This window comes from Lampetra planeri, chromosome 82 (genome assembly GCF_965212315.1).
Source record: "Lampetra planeri chromosome 82, kcLamPlan1.2.h2, whole genome shotgun sequence".
In the NCBI taxonomy this organism is placed as follows: Eukaryota; Metazoa; Chordata; class Hyperoartia; order Petromyzontiformes; family Petromyzontidae; genus Lampetra; species Lampetra planeri.
In genome coordinates this window covers 4,107,147-4,127,634 of record NC_136186.1, presented here as the reverse complement: position 1 = coordinate 4,127,634, position 20,488 = coordinate 4,107,147, and the positions used below count along the sequence as shown (strand labels likewise).

Below are 20,488 nucleotides of genomic sequence, written 5' to 3'. Positions count from 1 at the left end.
TTGAACAGTAGCATGCGGCTAGTTATTACCAATGTTTGAGGGAAGGCACGCGGAGGGTGTTTGAATGAACAAAGGGGGGCTAAAGGGGCCAGCCGAGAGTTGTCACACAGAGAGGAATCGGGGGGCAGTAGCCCCGACAATTCTGCATGATGGTGAGTTGTATAATTATTTCATATTACAATGTAATAATAATATAAATAAAGTGCACAATAAATATGCGCTTGAATCATCATGAAACCATCATCCCCCCCCACCCCGCGGGTCCGTGAAAAAATTGTCTTCTTAATAATCGTGATAATACAAAGATTATCGCTACAACTTTTGCTGATTATGTCTTAGTGTAATTCTATCAGGTCTCAGAATTCAGATCTCACCGAAGGATAAAGTTCTTATAATTAAAATCATTATGCATGAACTTAGGAAGGAACCACTCAGACACTTCTGTGTTAAGCAACTTTAATTTATAAACAAAAACATAACACTCTAATATGCAAACTCTTATGCTTGGAATTGTCAACACAATACTCCTGGAGATGTGCTCCTCATTGATCCGACCATTTAACCCTCCATGATTACGTTGTTAAACTGGGTAACAGAGTAATCGGTTAATTCCTAAGAGTAACGCGAGCATAGGAAAAAGTCCTTAAAAAATTAACCCGTAAAAACAAAGTTTTTCACTCTAAATCCTTTATATGCGTGGCGGCTAGAGTCCTCTCGTCCTCTGGCTTGAGATGGCTGCCACCTATGGGTCAGATGATTGTCTGCCAGTATTAAGCAATTGGTAATTAAATATTTAATTTGTTTTCACTAAACAGTGTAAAATGTAGGAAATTTTTTTCACGAACATTGTCTCGCACAACGAGTCTGTGTGGAAAATATCAGCTCGATTGGATCACGGGAAGTGGGTTAAAAAACGAGCGAAAGATTTGCACGGTCCTAAGCAAGCAAGCAAGCACGCATGCAAGCAAGCAAGCACGCAAGCAAGCAAGCGAACTTAATATAAAGGATTTAAAAATAAATGTGACGATATTCATACGAACGGCAATAAAGAAACATGTCACCAATGCAAAAGTAGACTTCAATGAATTCATTGGTAGATTATGCAATTAACTAAATGTCTTGGAACAATGGTGTGTGGCAGTGTGCCTGCTTCAGCAAATGTTTATCAATTGGCTAAGGCTTCAATAAATTTGCGGGCAAGATTCTGTGATCAAAAGAAAGATTTAAACACAATAGCCTCCCCTGTGAGTGTGTGGATTCGTAACAAAGGTTTGTAAACGTTTAGTTTCGTCAATGAATTCATCGGTACAGTTAAAATTAACAAAAAAACCGACTAAAAAACTTCTCAACGACCGTATCCACGTGACTCAATGGGCAGCAATGTTCTTCACTATCAGCTAATACTTGACACACTCTTATCATTATTCTTATTATTATTAGTCCCGGTATGTGTGGTATGTGTGTGTTTGGTGGTTTTGTCTCCTTGATCAATTCTATGCGTCAAGTAGACGCTAGATGATACGTGGTATGCGAGTGTGGGGGAGGGTCATATACACAGCTTCCTCGCTCTCTCTCGCTCGGCGGCAGCTGGAGCTGCTGCCCACTGCTGGATGAAGAGTCGGCACGACGCTCGCCGTCAGCAGTGCGCGATGATTCCGTCGTCAAATAGCGCCCGCAGCTCGTCTGCTGGTCGCCCGTTCCTCACTCGTGTCTTGGTTCACAGCTGGTGCTGGTCGGTGTGTGTGGGTCGAACCCACGGCGCTCTCGTTGGTGCTCTCCTCTTCCTCACGGGCGGCTGGTCAGGCTCTTTCCCCTGCTGGATGAGCTGAGTCGGCACGATGCTTGTCTTTGAAGGTGCTCGACAGCGCTCGCCGCTCGTCCGCTGGCAGCTGACACCCTTGCTCGGTGGCGCTGCTGCGCTCTCTCTCCGGCTCCGTGCTCTCTGGCGATGCCTGGTTGCGCGTGCAGCTGGTTCTCTGCGATGCTGGCTTGGTCGATGCTTGGGCTTCCACCCTTTCTCCCGGTTGATTGCTCGTCGTTGCTCGTCACTATATCTCTCGGGCTGCAGCTGCTCGTGGGAGCTGGTACTCAGTGTAGAATAACTTTGAGCGATACTTCTTCTGTCAGCCCCGAGCTCGTACTCGGTGACCCATTGCTACTCGGCAAGCCTCTTCATCCTTGGTTGATTGCAGAGTCCCACCCCAGAGCTTCCTGCTTGCAGTAAGTCAACTCTTTGTGTTGATTTCATAGACTCGTGGCTTCTGCTGGTGCAGCTCGTTGACGATGTGCCAGTCACGGGGGCAGGTTCCCCGGAGCCTGCCGATCGCAGCTGCTCGTGGGAGCTGGAACTCACTCTCAAAACTTGTAAATTGTATTCGCACACTTCTTGAACAACTGTGAAAGCTTAGTACAATACAACTTATCGCAATCCTTGACTTTGCAAGTGACTCAAAACATCAGGATAAATGTAGAATAAAACTCTCAGCGATACTCTGTCAGTCCATGCCGAACTCAGCACCGAGCATCACGTCTCCCCTCTTCTCTGCGAGACACAATACCCATTGTTGATCTCGTGGCCACGCCCCGGAGTCTGCCCGTCACAGTACTCTCTGTCGCTTGTAGTCTTCTGTAACTTGCAGTAGTCTCGATGTATGGGTCGTGTCTCTGTCTTTACGTGAATTCTATCCCCTCGGATCACCGTGTGGTTAGTCATAGGACGCAACATATGCATTGTCTTTGAAACTGATTGGTCCACACCAGAGACAGCTTTCTTTTGAGCCTAGTATGAAACGGTGTTAATCCAGAGGACGCCAAAAGGCGTGCTCTTCGAGTGTTTGTGATGAGATATGATACAAAACTCAGAGTTGCTGAGGCGATTAAGCAATCACCATATAAATGATATTATTATTATAACATAGTGAATGATTGGGAGTTTATTGGCTCTCGCTCCTAGTTAGAGATCTACCCAACCCACAGGTCCGCAAATACTGACCGCTCTTACTCTGCAGGTTGAACCTAGGAATGGAGTGTTCAACTTAACGTTCTTTTCATTAAAGGCCTGTGACAAATGTGAAACTATTGTAGCTTCATTGTCTCAAGCTTACACATCTACAGGTTCTCCATTTGACTTTGTTTTGTCTAAGAAGTCCACCCACACCTCCACTTCCACAAACTGCTGGGAGTTGCCTCGCTCTGCCTCACAGTCAGAATTCTCCTCCTGCTTCACGGTGCCTCCATTGATGTGAAGGTCCGATTTTGGAGTTGAATGTTCATCTTCACATTTTATCTTCACTTCTTCGCTCTTCACTGTCACTTCTTCGCTCTTCACCGTCGCCTCTTCAAATGTCACCTTGATACATTTAATTGTGTCCAAGCTGGAATTTACTTCTGGTTCTTTTTTCAGGAGGGATGGGCTCATTGCAGCACTTTGACTTTCACAAGTCGATTTCAGACTACACTCCTTGGGGGTCTTCTGATGCCAGTGTGTTATCTGGTGTGTATTAAGCTGTGTTGTCTGTGCAAACGCCTTCCCGCACACAGTGCACTTGAAGGGTTTCTCTCCTGTGTGTATTCTTTGGTGTATTTTAAAATAAGACGAACGTGAAAATGCCTTCCCACACACACTGCACTTAAAGGGTTTCTCTACTGTGTGCGTTCTCTGGTGCATTTTAAGATTTGATGAATGTGAAAATGCCATCTCACACACACCGCACTTGAAGGGGTTCTCTCCTTTGTGCGTTCTCTGGTGGATTGTAAGATTAGATAACTGTGAAAATGCCATCTCACACACACTACACTTGAAGGGTTTCTCTCCTGTGTGTATTCTCTGATGGATTTTAAGATTAGATGACTGTGAAAATGCCATCTCACACACACTGCACTTAAAGGGTTTATCTCCTGTGTGTGTTCTCTGGTGTATCTTAAGATTAAATGAACTTGAAAATGCCTTCCCACACACAGTGCACTTGAAGGGTTTCTCTCCTGTGTGTGTTCTCTCGTGTTTTTTAAGACCAGATGAAAATGAAAATTCCTTCCCACACACACTACACCTGAAGGGTTTCTCTCCTGTGTGTGTTCTCTGGTGTTTTTTAAGATTAAATGAATCTGAAAATGCCTTCCCACACACAGTGCACTTGAAGGGTTTCTCTCCCGTTGGAGATATATGGTCTTGTGTAAAATTTCCAGTACAATCTATGCTGTTTGCATCCTGGTCCCATTGTTGTCTTTGTCTACTGAGCTGCGCTGAGTGCCTTTGCTCCATCTGACCAATTCTGCAGAGGAAGCATCAGAAGAAGCATCAGCTGCAGACAGAAAAAAATGTCCACACCATCTTCATGAGTATCGAGGCAAAGAGGAATGAATATATACACAGTCACACATGACTTACACGTCTATATTTATCCATATATTCAAGATTATCCCCAATTCATCACACGGGCTGTTAAGACACACAATGAGAGGGCAAAAGGTTAAAAATATGCCTGGAAGCCCTAGTATCTTCAAAATAAATGTTGGACCAAAACACCAAGCACACAATTTCAGCAGCCTGGCTGCAAAAGTAGTATTTATAAAAGCAAATATCAGCTAACATAGCAAAGGCTGTTGGGAATAATACTATTTGTATTATGCAGAAATGCATAAATAAATGTTCAATCGAAACTTTAGAGGTGTGAAGCCAGGCTCAGATTTGCTTGAATGCTTGGATGAACAGATATAACTTCAGCGGCATATGTGCTGTTAATTTCCTGTTTCCATTCTTCCAAAAAGTTCCTGAGGGAAACTAAAATAAGCGATTGTTTTGATTTAACCTCCATGTTCAATAGTTAATATAATTTACTGCAAATACAAACTTGACACTGTCACACACTGGCATGGTAAAAAGTGGTGGTGTGTCCAGAACAATTCCTGGCCGCCTTTATCTGCTCAGTATTGACGCTTCCTCCCTTCACCATGTAATTAATTTAAGATCAATCAACATAGCAGAGGCCCACAAGCAATTCAGCTTTCACTTATCAATCATGTTTGCTAGCAGTGATAATCAAACTAATTGTTGAGTTCATAATGCAGTGAAATAACTGCACCACATCTCCCCACAAAGATAAACTCTCTAATAAACATACATTTTGATTTAAAGCTTTCGTGACTGCAGAGATTCATCTTCTTGGTTCTTTCGGTGAAGTCACGTAGAAGGGAAGTCATAAAATAATAAAAATAAAACATAATAAAATAAAATAATTCTCACGACGTCTCGGCTACAACGCAAGCAGCCGTCTTCAGGTGAAGAATGAGACACTGCCAAGCTAGGAGCTTATATATAAGCTGGGTTGGAGGTGGAAGAAGAGCGCCTTAACAAAAAGAATGTGCATATCAAGAGGAATTTAGCATATTCATGGGAAATGCGTAGGAGGTGGGCGGGGGGATTTCAAAGTCATATTATGCCCATGCATTATGCAGGATCAGCAGCACCAAAGGGAGGGTGCAGGGGGTAGCATTAACAAAGGAAAGGAATGTTAATAGTATGTAGCTGCAGTTACTCAACAACCACGTAGAAAACTAAAGTATAAACTACATAAAAAACTAAAGTATAAACTGCATAGCATCATCAGTATACTTACTATACTCTACAATAAGCTGAGTTACTAACAGCAAGTAATACATTACAATTCTACGTCGTAAATATTATATAACATGCTTCCATCTAAACTTTATTCTCTTACATCACACGAGCATACACCGTACTATATACTGCCATAGACAAACCCAACATTAAATTACATACTGTATTGCTATAAACCACCTTATACATTTTAATATAACACTATGTATTATTCTACCCACCCTAATGTGTATCGAAATGGTTTATTACGTCCTTCCAATGATTGCTAAGCCAGAATCCATCTTCTCGGTTAAAATTGTCTCTGTGTTTGTATATGTGGATCGCCTCATGAACGAATCTCTCATGATAGCCAGATGGCTTGCAGAGAACCTCTGTCTTGGAGAAGTCAATGTCATGTGAGCCCACTGAGTTGTAACAGTGATCTGCCACGGCTGAGGTGTTTGTCCTACCGTGTTTCAGGTCTGCTTCATGTTCACGGATGCAGTCCGAGACATGTCGTTTGGTTTCCCCAATGTAACTGCTACCACAGAGGCAACTTAGTTTGTAGACGCCAGGGTACTGTATGTCTGGAACCACATCTTTTACAGACGGGACCAGATCACGGATTTTATGTACTGTATTGAATCGGACCTGGATCTTGTGTTTAATCAGGATTTTGGAGATCTTTTTTGTGACCCCAGCAATGTAGGGTAAGGTGATGGTCTTGAAAGGCTCCTCAACAGGATCCTTCTTGATGGTTGGAGTGATGGCTTTGCGGATTGTGTAGTCGGAGTAACCATTAGCCTTAAGAGCTTGGTGTACGTGTTTGAGTTCACTGGCAATGTGTTCCTGGTCGGAGATGCATTGGGCTCTATGGTATAGAGTCTTGATGAGGGAATTCTTCTGAGATGGATGGAGGTGGGAATCCGGTTTTAGGCAAGCATCCGTATGGGTGGCTTTCCTGTAGACAGAGTGGCTCATTGAACCATCAGGTCTCCTTTTAATCAGGACATCCAAAAAGAAGATGGATTCTGGCTTAGCAATCATTGGAAGGACGTAATAAACCATTTCGGATCTTAACTGATTGTGTTCACGTTTACGGTGACTTTCAGACCGCGTTCCACTCACTGGCATTGTATTCTCCGCAGGGAATTGATTCTTTGCTCCGCTGCAAGTTTCCCACCACGACTCACCCATTGACACGACGGTCAATGGTACAGTGTATAATAACAAATAGTATAACATTTATATGCTTAATACAATGTACAAAGTAATATATAGTATCGTAATTGTATAGTAAACATATAGCAGTGTGATACACATTAGGGGTGGGTAGAATAATACATAGTGTTATATTAAAATGTATAAGGTATAGGTTGGTTTATAGCAATACAGTATATAATTTAATGTTGGGTTTGTCTATGGCAGTATATAGTACGGTGTATGCTCGTGTGATGTAAGAGAATAAAGTTTAGATGGAAGCATATTATATAATTTTAACGACGTAGAATTGTAATGTATTACTTGCTGTTAGTAACTCAGCTTATTGTAGAGTATAGTAAGTATACTGATGATGCTATGCAGTTTATACTTTAGTTTTTTTTATGTAGTTTATACTTTAGTTTTCTACGTGGTTGTTTAGTAACTGCAGCTACATACTATTAACATTCCTTTACTTTTTTAATGCTACCCTCTGCACCCTCCCTTTGGTGCTGCTGATCCTGCATAATGCATGGGCATAATATGACTTTGAAACCCCCCCGCCCACCTCCTACGCATTTCCCATGAATATGGTAAATTCCTTTTGATATGCATATTCTTTTTGTTAAGGCGCTCTTCTTCCACCTCCAACCCAGCTTATATATAAGCTCCTAGCTTGGCAGTGTCTCATTCTTCACCTGAAGACGGCTGCTTGCGTTGTAGCCGAAACGTCGTGAGAATTATTTCATTTTATTATGTTTTATTTTTATTATTTTATTACTTCCCTTCTACGTGACTTTACCGAAAGAACCAAGAAGACACATACATTTCACATGCATCATTAACATATCTAAACAAAAATCCACCATTCATGACGAATTGCAAGTAACCTTATCCCAGTGGTAATGCCATGATAGGTGCAATTTAAGGCCATGTAAGTGTGGATTCCTTGACAGCAGGTAATGGGAATGATCCAGGTGTCAAGGGATGACTGTCAGATGAACCAGCCGTGCTCCCCACTGTCTTGCTGGGTTTTAGGAACCCAGCATTCCACCTATTCATGTGGGCGTCGCACATTCGACCTCTTCATTGCTACAGAGAAAATATCTATTAACTGCCCTGCAGCATACCTGCAGGGCAGTTAATATGGTGTTGGACCAGATGACGCCAAAAGGCGTACAACTCAAAAAAGGTGTCAGTTTTATTGCCAGATAAAAGGGTAAAAAAACAATTATCATATTTTCCTACTGGCAAAGGAGGTTCCAATGGTGTAAATGCTTACCCCGAGCTCTCATACTCTGATGGTGCATTGTCTTTGAGTTGTACGCCTTTTGGCGTCATCTGGTCCAACACCATGTGAGACAAGGCTCTAAGAAAAGCTGTCTCTCGGGTGTGGACCAATCAATTTCAAGGACAGTGCATACATTATCAGAGTTGTGTTTTTTTTTGCATTCTGACCGCAGGTATTGTGGTCAATGCAAACATGACTCCTTGTAAAAAAAGTTTCAGTTTTGTTGCCAGATAAAAGGGTAAAAAAACAATAATCATATTTTGTTACTGGCAAAGGTGGTTCCAATGGTGCATTGGGAGCTTCTCAAACTACATAGTTATTTATTGATTTAAAGCTTTCGTGACTGCAGGAATTAATACTCTTTGGGTCTTTCGGTCAAATCGCGTACATAGAAAATAATAGATCACGACGTTTCGATCGCAACACAAGCAATCGTCTTCAGGTGAGAGAGAAAGCTGCTGAGACAAGGTCTTATATAGGCCTGAGATGGGTGCATCAAGGTAGGTGGGTGGAGCTAGAGATGGTCCAACCAATTGAAATAAACACGAAGAAACCGTATACAAAAAATATCCCAAGACAAAACATTTGTACAAATCTGTAAATAATAAAAGGGGAAAAACCTCTTCTTATATTTTGCTACTGGGAAAGGAGGTCCCATGAAGTAGTGAGCCAGATGAAGACGAATTAAACTTAAGCAGAGGATTAAAGCAAATGCAATCAGGCGAGGGCAGGAGGCAAGGCCCCGCGTGGCTAGGCTCCGCGTTGTAATGTTCCAACCTGGACATTGATTCCATACTCGCTGCTACTCAATTGATATCCCTACGAGAGAGACGGAGAGAGGCTCTACCTGGGTAAACAACAACAACCACGATGTTAACTTCTCACCTCGGATCTGTGAGAGCGCGCGCGGTGCAGCAGCTTCCGGATATTTCGTGACGTCACGCGGCAGCAGGAGGTGACATGACGTCACTTGCGGGGTTCAAAACACAATCCACTCCCCCAACGAGCGGCGGTGTAATTGAATAACTTATGTTAATGAGACGGGCTCATGTGCAGATATGAGGTGTGGATGCTGAAGCCGTCGCAATGAACGAGCGACGGTATTTATGAATAAATTATGTTAATTAACCGCCAGTTGATATTTTCAGTTTAATTTATTAGGTACTAGCGGGAAGCACCCGGCGTTGCCCGGGGGAAACATTTATTGAAAAACTTCTAAAAAAACTTAAAAACATAACATATACAAATGAAAAAAAAATTAGATTTTCATCTTATTCATAAAATGAATACAAATTTTAAGATTTTTTTATAAATTTTAATAAAACCCAACGCGCGGTGGAAAATAAACTTGCGGCTCGCCCGTCAAGATTTGATTCTTTAGATAGCGCAAAGGAATCGAAGGTTGTAAATGTATTTAAAATCGGCTTATTCCGTTTGATCAATACCACAATGGCTCAGCAGATATCGATTCTCGCCACACACTTCATGGTCATTCCCCCCCCCCCAAAATACAAATGTTTATTTTTTTATAATTTTTGCATGGTGTACATTTTGCAAAGTACCACAGGGAAAATTTCAAGTTTGTTGCATGTCGGGAAGTACGCTAAACATTTTGAACAGACAACACATTCACAAATTTTCCTTTTATATATAGACTAGCTTGACGACCCGGCTTCGCCCGGGACTTGGATTCACCACGCCCTGCCGCCTTTGTCTCCCCAGTGGCGATGTTCACACACCACATCAGTTACTCGTTTGAGGCTGAGTCGACCTAGGTGAAGCCCAGGACCAGTAAAAATAATCGTGGTGGCCGTGAGCGGGAATAGAACTTGGGTCGCCGGGTTCGTAGCGCAGCGCGCTCACCACACAACATCTCTAAAACACAGAAGTGAGATGGCTTTCTAAAGGTAGATCACTGGCCAGAGTTTTTGAGTTGCGAGAGCCACTCCAGAGATATCTTTTAGAAAAACAGTCACCACTGGAAGCACATTTCAGTGACACAGAATGGGTCACAAAACTTGCTCACTTGTGTGACATATTCAGCCTGCTCAACGTACTCAATCTGTCATTTCAGGAGAGATCGACAACTCTGTTCAATTCGGCAGATAAAGTGGCTGCATTCAAAGCCAAACTGGAATTATGGGGGCGACGAGTGAACATTGGAACTTTTGACATGTTTCAAACACTAGCAGAGATTTAGAAAGAGAATGAGCCAGGGCCTTTCTCCCAGCTGGTGCATTAAAACCTATCTCAACTTTTAAAAGAGTTTGAGCATTACTTCCCAACCACAAAAGACCCCCGAACTGGGAAGGAATGGACCCGCGACCCATTTGTGAATAAGCCAGGTAAATCGACTTTGACTGTGCTAGAAGAGGATCAACTGCTTGAGATCGCAAATGAAGGTGGCCTAATAAGTATGTTTGAGACAACTTCAAATCTCGATACGTTCTGGATTAAAGTCAAGGCGGAATATCCTGAGATTGTCACAAAAGCACTGAAAAGCCTGATTCCATTTCCAACATCCTATCTTTGTGAAGCAGGGTTTTCTGCAGTGACAGCAACCAAAACGAGTTTATGGAGTAGACTGGACATAGGCAACACGTATCAGGTGTCACCGTCTCATATCACCCCCAGATGGGACCATCTAGTTACGGGAAAACAAGCTCAGGGCTCCCACTGATTCTGCATTCTGGTGAGTTGTATAATTATTTCATATTACAATGTAATAAAAAAAAAGTGCACAATAAATATATTGCGCTTGAATGATCATGAAACCACCCCCCCCCCCCCCCCCCCGTGAAAAAAGTTACTAATCTTGATAATACAAAGATTCTCGCTGATTATGTTTTAGTGTAATTCTATCAGGTCTCAGAATTCAGATCTCGCCGAAGGGAACAGTTCTTATAATTAAGATCATTATGCATGAACTTAGGAAGGAACCACTCAACACTTCTGTGTTAAGCAACTTTAATTTCTAAACGAAAACATAACACTCCAATATGCGAACTCTTATGCTTGTAATTGTCAACACTGTACTCCTGGAGATGTGCTCCTCATTGATCAGTACATTTAACCCTCAATGATTACGTTATTAAACTGGGTAACAGAGCAATCGATTAATTCCTCAGAGTAACGCGAGCATAGGAAAACGTCCTTAAAAATAATGTGACGATATTCATACGAACGGCAATAAAGAAACATGTCCCGAATGCAAAAGTAGACCTTAATGAATTCATTGGTAGATTATGTAATTCACTAAATGTGTTGGAACAATGGTGTGCGGCAGTGTGCCTGCTTCAGCAAATGCTCATCAATTGGCTAAGGCTTCAATAAAATCGCGGGCAAGATTCTGTGATCAAAAGAAAGATTTCAACACAATAGTCTCCCTGTGAGTGTGTGGATTCGTAACGTAGGTTTCTAAACGTTTTAGTTAATTAACAAAAAGAACGAATAAAAAACTTCTCAATGACCGTATCCACGTGACTCAATGGGCAGCAGCAATGTTCTTCACTATCAGCTAATACTTGACACACTCATCATTATTCTTATTATTATTAGTCCCGGTATGTGTGTGTTTGGTGGTTTTGTCTCCTTGATCAATTCTATGCGTCAGGTAGACGCTGGATGATACGTGGTATGCGAGTGTGGGGGAGGGTCATATACACAGCTTCCTCGCTCTCTCTCTCTCGGCGGCAGCTGGAGCTGCTGCCCACTGTTGGATGAAGAGTCGGCACGACGCTCGACGTCGGCGGTGCGCGATGATTCCGTCGTCAGATAGCGCCCGCAGCTCGTCTGCTAGTCGCCGTTCCTCACTCGTGTTTTGGTTCACAGCTGGTGCTGGTCGGTGCGTGTGGGTCGAACCCACGGCGCTCTCCTCTTCCTCACGGGCGGCTGGTCAGGCTCTTTACCCTGCTGGATGAGCTGAGTCGGCACGATGCTCGTCTTTGAAGGTGCTCGACAGTGCTCGCCGCTCGTCCGCTGGCAGCTGACACCCGTGCTCTGTGGTGCTGCTGCGCTCTCTCTCCGGCTCCGTGCTCTCTGGCGATGCCTGGTTGTGCGTGCAGCTGGTTCTCTACAATGCTGGCTTGGTCGATAATTGGGCTTTCACCCTTTCTCCCGGTTGATTGCTCGTCGTTGCTCGTCACTCTATCTCTCGGGCTGCAGCTGCTCGTGGGAGCCGGCACTCAGTGTTGAATAACTTTGAGCGATACTTCTTCTGTCAGCGTCGAGCTCGTACTCGGTGACCCATTGCTACTCGGCAAGCCTCTTCATCCTTGGTTGATTGCAGAGTCCCACCCTAGAGCTTGATGATTGCAGTAAGTGAACTCTTTGCGTTGATTTCGTAAACTCGTGGCTTCTGCTGGTGCAGCTCGTTGACGATGTGCCAGTCACGGGGGCAGGTTCCCCGGAGCCTGCCGATCGCAGCTGCTCGTGGGAGCTGGAAGTCACTCTCAAAACTTGTAAATTGTATTTGCACACCTCTTGAACAACTGTGAAAGCTTAGTACAATACAACTTATCGCAATCCTTGACTTTGCAAGCAAATCAAAACATCAGGATAAATGTAGAATAAAACTCTCAGCGATACTCTGTCAGTCCATGCCGAACTCAGCACCAAGCATCACCTCGCCCCTCTTCTCTGCGAGACACAATACCCATTGTTGATCTCGAGGCCATGCCCCGGAGTCTGCCCGTCACAGTACTCTCTGTCGCTTGTAGTCTTCTGTAACTTGCAGTAGTCTCGATGTATGGGTCGTGTCTCTGTCTTTACGTGAGACAGCTTTCTTTCGAGCCTAGTATCAAACGGTGTTAACCTAGAGGACTCCAAAAGGCGTGCTCTTCGAGTGTTTGTGATGAGATATGATACAAAACTCCTAAGCAAGCACCATATAAATGCTAATATTATTATAACATAGTGAATGCTTGGGAGCTTATTGGCTCTCGCTCCTAGTTAGAGATCTACCCCACTCACAGGTCCGCAAATACTGACCGCTCTTACTCTGCAGGTTGAACCTAGGAATGGAGTGTTCAACTTAACGTTCTTTTCAATAAAGGCCTGTGACAAATGTGAATCTATTGGAGCTGCATTGTCTCAAGCTTATACATCTACAGGTTCTCCATTTGACTTTGTATTGTCTAAGAAGTCCACCCACACCTCCACTTCCACAAACTGCTGGGAGTTGCCTCGCTCTGCCTCACAGTCAGAATTCTCCTCCTGCTTCACGTTGCCTTCATTGATGTGAAGGTCCGATTTTGGAGTTGAATGTTCATCTTCACATTTTACCTTCACTTCTTCGCTCTTCACTGTCACTTCTTCGCTCTTCACTGTCACTTCTTCGCTCTTCACCGTTGCCTCTTCAAATGTCACCTTGATACATTTCATTGTGTCCAAGCTGGAATTTACTTCTTGTTCTTTTTTAAGGAGGGAGGGGCTCATTGCAGCACTTTGACTTTCACAAATCGATTCCAGACTACACTCCTTGGGGGTCTTCTGATGCCTGTGTGTTCTCTGGTGTCTATGAAGCTGTTGTGACTGTGCAAACGCCTTCCCGCACAGAGTGCACTTGAAGGGTTTCTCTCCTGTGTGTGTTCTCTGGTGTATTTTAAGATTTGATGAATATGAAAATGCCATCTCACACACACTGCACTTGAAGGGGTTCTCTCCTTTGTGCATTCTCTGGTGGATTTGAAGATAAGATGAACTTGAAAATGCCTTCCCACACACAGTGCACTTGAAGGGTTTCTCTCCTGTGTGTGTTCTCTGGTGTTTTTTAAGATAAAATGAACTTGAAAATACCTTCCCACACACAGTGCACTTGAAGGGTTTCTCTCCTGTGTGTGTTCTCCGGTGTTTTTTAAGATAAAATGAACTTGACAATGACTTCCCACACACAGTGCACTTGAAGGGTTTAGCTCCTGTGTGTGTTCTCTGGTGTATTTTAAGATAAGATGAACTTGAAAATGCCTTCCCACACACAGTGCACTTGAAGGCTTTCTCTCCTGTGTGTGTTCTCTGGTGTTTTTTAAGAGCAGATAAATCAGAAAATGCCTTCCCACACACACTACACCTGAAGGGTTTCTCTCCAGTGTGTGTTCTCTGGTGTATTTTAAGATAAAATGAACTTGAAAATGCCTTCCCACACACAGTGCACTTGAAGGGTTTCTCTCCTGTGTGTGTTCTCTGGTGTTTTTTAAGATAAGATGAACTTGAAAATGCCTTCCCACACACACTACAATTGAAGGGTTTCTCTCCTGTGTGTGTTCTCTTGTGTATTTTAAGATAACATGAACTTGAAAATGCCTTCTCACACACAGTGCACTTGAAGGCATTTTCTCCTGTGTGTGTTCTCTGGTGTATTTTAAAATAAGATGAACTTGAAAATGCCTTCCCACACACACTACACTTGAAGGGTTTCTCTCCTGTGTGTGTTCTCTGGTGTATTTTAAGATAAGATAAACTTGAAAATGCCTTCCCACACACACTACAACTGAAGGGTTTCTCTCCTGTGTGTGTTCTCTGGTGTTTTTTAAGAGCAGATGAATCTGAAAATGCCTTCCCACACACAGTGCACTTGAAGGGTTTCTCTCCCATTGGAGATCTCTGGTCCTGTGTAAAATTTCCAGTACAATCCATGCTGTTTGCATACTGGTCCCATTGTTGTCTTTGTCTACCGAGCCGCGCTGAGTGCCTTTGCTCCATCAGACCAATTCTGCAGAGGAAGCATCAGAAGAAGCATCAGCTGCAGACAGAAAAAAATGTCCACATCATCTTCATCAGTATCGAGGCACAGAGGAATGAATATATACACAGGCACACATGACATACACGTCTATATTTATTCATATATTCAGGATTATCCCCAATTCATCACACCGGCTGTTAAGGCACACAATGAGAGGGCAAAAGGTTATAAATATGCCTGGAAGCACGAGTATCTTCAAAATAAATGTTAACCCAAAACACCAAGCACACAATTTCGGCAGCCTGGCTGCAAAAGAAGTATTTATACAAGCAAAATTCAGCTAACATAGCTAAGGCTATTGGGAATAATACTATTTGTATTATGCAGAAATGCATCAATAAATGTTCAATATCAACTTTAGAGGTGTGAAGCCAGGCTCAGATTTGCTTGAATGCTTGGATGAACAGATCTAACTTCAACAGCATATGTGCTGTTAATTTCCTGTTTCCATTCTTACAAAAAGTCCCAGAGGGAAACTAAAATAAACGATTGTTTTGATTTAACCTTCATGTTCAATAGTTAATATAATTTACTGCAAATACAAACTTGACACTGTCACACACTGGCATGGTAAAAAGTGGTGGTGTGTCCAGAACCATGCCTGGCCACCTTCATCTGCTCAGTATTGACGCTTCCTCCCTTCACCATGTAATTAATTTAAGATCAATCAACATAGCAGAGGCCCACAAGCAGTTCAGCTTTCACTTATCAATCATGTTTGCTATCGATAATAATCAAACTAATTGTTGAGTTCATAATGCAGTGAAATAACTGCACCACAGCTCCCCACAAAGATAAACTCTTAAATACACATACATTTCACATGCATCATTAACATATATAAACAAAAATCCACCATTCATGACGAATTGCAAGTAACCTTATCCCAGTGCTAATGCCATGATAGGTGCAATTTAAGGCCATGTAAGTGTGGATTCCTTGTCAGCAGGTAATGGGAATGATCCAGGTTTCAAGGTGTGACTGGCAGATGAACCAGCTGTGCTCCCCACTGTCTTGCTGGGTTTTAGGAACCCAGCGTTCCACCTATTCATGTGGGCGTCGCTCTTCCGACCTCATCGTTGCTGCAGAGAAAATATCTATTAACTGCCCTGCAGCATACCTGCAGGGCAGTTAATATGGTGTTGGACCAGATGACGCCAAAAGGCATACAACTCAAAAAAGGTGTCAGTTTTGTTGCCAGATAAAAGGGTAAAAAAAACAATTATCATATTTTGCTACTGGCAAAGGAGGTTCTCCAATGGTGTAAATGCTTACCCCGAGCTCTCATACTCTAATGGTGCATTGTCTTTGAGTTGTACGCCTTTTGGCGTCATCTGGTCCAACACCATGTGAGACTAGGCTCTAAGGAAAGCTGTCTCGGGTGTGGACCAATTAATTTCAAGGACAGTGCATACATTATCAGAATTGTGTTTTTGTTTGCATTCTGACCGCAGGTATTGTGGTCAATGCAAACATGACTCCTTGTAAAAAAAAGGTGTCAGTTTTGGTGCCAGATAAAAGGGTAAAAAAACAATTATCATATTTTACTACTGGCAAAGGAGGTTCCAATGGTGCATTGGGAGCTTATCAAACTACATAGTTATTTATTGATTAAAAGCTTTCTTGACTGCAGGAATTACTACTCTTTGGGTCTTTCGGTCAAGTCGCGAACATTGAAAATAATAGATCACGACGTTTCGATCGCAACACAAGCAATCGTCTTCAGGTGAGAGAGAAAGCTGCTGAGACAAGGTCTTATATAGGCCTGAGATGGGTGCATCAAGGTAGGTGGGTGGAGCTAGAGATGGTCCAAGAAACCGTATACAAAAAATATCCCAAGACAAAAAGAATTGTACAAATCTGTAAATGATAAAAGGGGAAAAGCCTCTTCTTATATTTTGCTACTGGGAAAGGAGGTCCCATGATGTAGCTGCTCACCCCTAGCTATCATTGTTCTGATGGTGGCGTTGTCTTTGTGCTGTGTACGCCTTTTGGCGCTGTCCTCTGGTCTAACACTGTTTGAGACTAGGCTCGAAAGAAAGCCGTCTCTGGTGTGGACCAATCAGTTTCACAGACAATGCATAGATTATCACAGCATGTGTTTTGTTTGCATATTGATCGCGAGTATATTGTGGCTAATGCAGACACGATTCCTTGCAAAAGGTTTCAGTTCGGCGTTTTAACATCTTAACACCTACATTTGTATTTAAAGCTTTCGTGACTGCAGGGATTCATATTCTTGGTTCTTTCGGTAAAGTCATCAAGAAGAAGGGAAATAAATAAAAAAATATGAAACAATAAAAATGTCTCACGACGTTTCGATTGCAACACGAGCAATCATCGGCGGGTGTGAAAAACACGACTAGAAAATTTTACAAAAATGTATTGCTGTTTTTCACACCTAAAGTCACGTAGAAGAAAAACAATAAAATTAAAATTCTCACGACGTTTCGACTGCAACACGAGCAATCATCGTCAGCTGTGAAAAACACAGCAAAACAATTTTCCAAAATTTTGAAAAATTTTCTTGCTGTTTTTCACACCTAAAGTCACGTAAAAGAAAAACAATAAAATAAAAAATAAAATTAAAATTTTCACGACGTTTCGACTGCAACACGATCAATCATCGTCAGGTGTGATAAACACCTAAAGTCACGTTGAAGAAAAACAATAAAATAAAAACATTTCTCACGACGTTTCAACTGCAACACGAGCAATCATCGTCGGGTGTGAAAAACACGTTAAGAAAATTTTCCTAAAATTTCTTGCTGTTTTTCACACCTAAAGTCACGTAGAAGAAAAAAGTAAAATAACAAATAAATAAAAATTCTCACAACGTTTCGACTGCAACACGAGCCATCATCGTCGGGTGTGAAAAACACGGCAAGAAAATTTTCCAAAAATTTCTTGCAGTTTTTCACACCTAACGTCACGTAGAAGAAAAACAATAAAATAAAAAATAACATACAAATTCTCACGTTTCGACTGCAATACGAGCAATCATCGTCAGGTGTGATAAACACAGCAAGAACATTATCCAAAATTTTCTAAAAATGTCTCGCTCTTTTTCACACCTAAACTCACGTAGAAGAAAAACAATAAAATAAAAAAATAAAACATGTCACGACGTTTCGACTGCAACACGAGCAATCATCGTCAGCTGTGAAAAACAGAACACGAAAATTTTCCAAAATTTTGAAAAAAATTATTGCTGTTTTTCACACCTAGTCACGTAGAAGAAAAATGAAATAAATAAAAATTCTCACGTTTCGACTGCAACACGAGCAATCATCGTCAGGTGTGAAATCCACAGCAAGAAATTGTATTACTTTTTTATTTCCCGTCTATGTGACTTTACCGAAAGAACCAAGAATATCTTAACACTTGTTTTGTTGCCAAAAAAGGGAAAAAACCCTCTTCTTATATTTTGCTACTGGCAAAGGAGGTCCCATGAAGTAGTGAGCCATATGAAGACGAATTAAACTTAAGCAGAGAATTAAAGCAAATGCAATCAGGCGAGGGCAGGAGGCAAGGCCCCGCGTGGCTAGGCCCCGCGTTGTAATGTTCCAACCTGGACATCGATTCCATACTCGCTGCTACTCAATTGATATCCCTACGAGAGAGACGGAGAGAGGCTCTACCTGGGTAACAACAATAACCACCACGACAACAACCACGATGTTAACTTCTCACCTCGGATCTGAGAGCGCGCGGTGCAGCAGCTGCCGGATATATCGTGACGTCCCGCGGAAGCAAGCGGTGACATGACGTCACTAGCGGGCTTGAACACAATCCCGTACCCCAACGAGCGGCGGTGTAACTGAATAAATTATGTCAATGAGACGGGCTCATGTGCAGTGATGAGGCGTGGATGCTGAACCAGTCGCAATGAACTAGGGATATTTATGAATAAATTATGTTAATTAACCAGTTACATTTATTAGGTACTAGCGGGAAGCACCCGACGTTGCCCGGGGGAAACATTTATTGAAAAACTTCTCAAAAAACTTAAAAACATAACATATACAAACGCATTTTTTTTAATCTCATTAATAAAAATTATAAAATTTTAATAAAACCTAACGCGCGGTGGAAAATAAACTTACGGCTCGCGTGCCAAGATTCGATTCTTTAGATCGCGCAAAGCAATCGAAGGTTGTAGATTTATTTAGAATCGGCCTATTCCCGTTCAATTAATTGATACCACAAACGCTCAGCAGATATCGATTCTCGACACACACTTCATGGTCATCCTCCCCCCCCCCCCCCCACAAAATACAAAAGTGTATTTTTATAATGTGTGCATGGTGTACATTTGGCAAAGTACCCACATGGCAAATTTCAAGTTTGTTGCATGTCGGGAAGTACGCTAAACATTTTGAACAGACAACACATTCACAAATTTTCCTTTCATATATAGAAGACTAGCTTGACTACCCGGCTTTGCCCGGGATTTGGATTCACCACGCCCGGCCGCCTTTGTCTCCCCAGTGGCGATGTTCACACACCACATCAGTTACTCGTTTGAGGCTGAGTCGACCTAGAGGAAGCCCAGGACAAGTAAAAAATAATCGTGGTGGCCGTGAGCGGGAATCGAACTCGGGTCGCCGGGTTCGTAGCGCAGCACGCTCACCACACATCTCTAAAACACAGAAGTGAGATGGCTTTCTAAAGGTTGATCACTGGCCAGAGTTTTTGAGTTGCGAGAGCCACTCCAGAGATATCTTTTAGAAAAACAGTCACCACTGGCAGCACATTTCAGTGACACAGAATGGGTCGCAAAAGTTGCTCACTTGTGTGACATATTCAGCCTGCTCAACGTACTCAATCTGTAATTTCAGGAATGATCGACAACTCTGTTCAATTCGGCAGATAAAGTGGCTGCATTCAAAGCCAAACTGGAATTATGGGGGCGACGAGTGAACATTGGAACTTTTGACATGTTTCAAACACTAGCAGAGATTTTGAAAGAGACTGAGCCAGGGCCTTTCTCCCAGCTGGTGCATTAAAACCTATCTCAGCTTTTAAAAGAGTTTGAGCGTTACTTCCCAACCACAAAAGACCCCCGACCTGGGAAGGAATGGACCAGCGACCCATTTGTGAATAAGCCAGGTAAATCGACTTTGACTGTGCTAGAAGAGGATCAACTGCTTGAGATCGCAAATGAAGGTGGCCTTAAAAGTATGTTTGAGACAACTTCAAATCTCTATACGTTCTGGATTAAAGTCAAGGCGGACTATCCTGAGATTGCTACAAAAGCACTGAAAAGCCTGCTTCCATTTCCAACATCCTATCTTTGTGAAGCAGGGTTTTCTGCAGTGACAGCAACCAAAACGAGATTATGGAGCAGACTGGACATAGGCAACACACTTCGGGTGTCACCGTCTCCCATCACCCCCAGATGGGACCATCTAGTTACAGGAAAACAAGCTCAGGGCTCCCACTGATTCTGCATTATGGCGAGTTGTATAATTATTTCATATTACAATGTAATAATAATATAAATAAAGTGCACAATAAATATATTCTTGAATCATCATGAAACCATCCCTGCACCCCCCCCCCGCTCGTCCGTGAAAAAATCGTCTTCTTACTAATCGTGATAGCACAGAGATTCTCGCTTTAACTTTTACTGATTATGTTTTAGTGTAATTCTATC

The 20,488-nt window shown here is 42.5% G+C and overlaps 1 protein-coding gene across 1 annotated transcript; it reads right to left on the bottom strand.

The window, feature by feature from the left end:
- Positions 1-439: 439 nt before the first annotated feature.
- On the bottom strand, positions 440-15,632 carry LOC144738442 (uncharacterized). The gene is made up of 2 exons (XM_078621485.1): positions 13,587-15,632; positions 440-4,153 (listed from the first exon to the last, which is right to left on the bottom strand). Exons 1-2 carry the CDS (start codon positions 14,784-14,786, stop codon positions 3,101-3,103), a joined length of 2,253 nt encoding a protein of 750 aa, XP_078477611.1. The 5' UTR covers positions 14,787-15,632; the 3' UTR covers positions 440-3,100.
- Between the last annotated feature and the right edge of the window lie 4,856 nt (positions 15,633-20,488).

Coding starts and splice junctions, on each gene's coding strand:
- LOC144738442 (XM_078621485.1), bottom strand. CDS start 14,786: ATGGAGCAAAGGCACTCAGCGCGGCTCGGTAGACAAAGACAACAATGG. Junction 4,154..13,586: donor ATAGACACCAGAGAACACAC/AGGCATCAGAAG, acceptor CATATATCTCCA/ACGGGAGAGAAACCCTTCAA.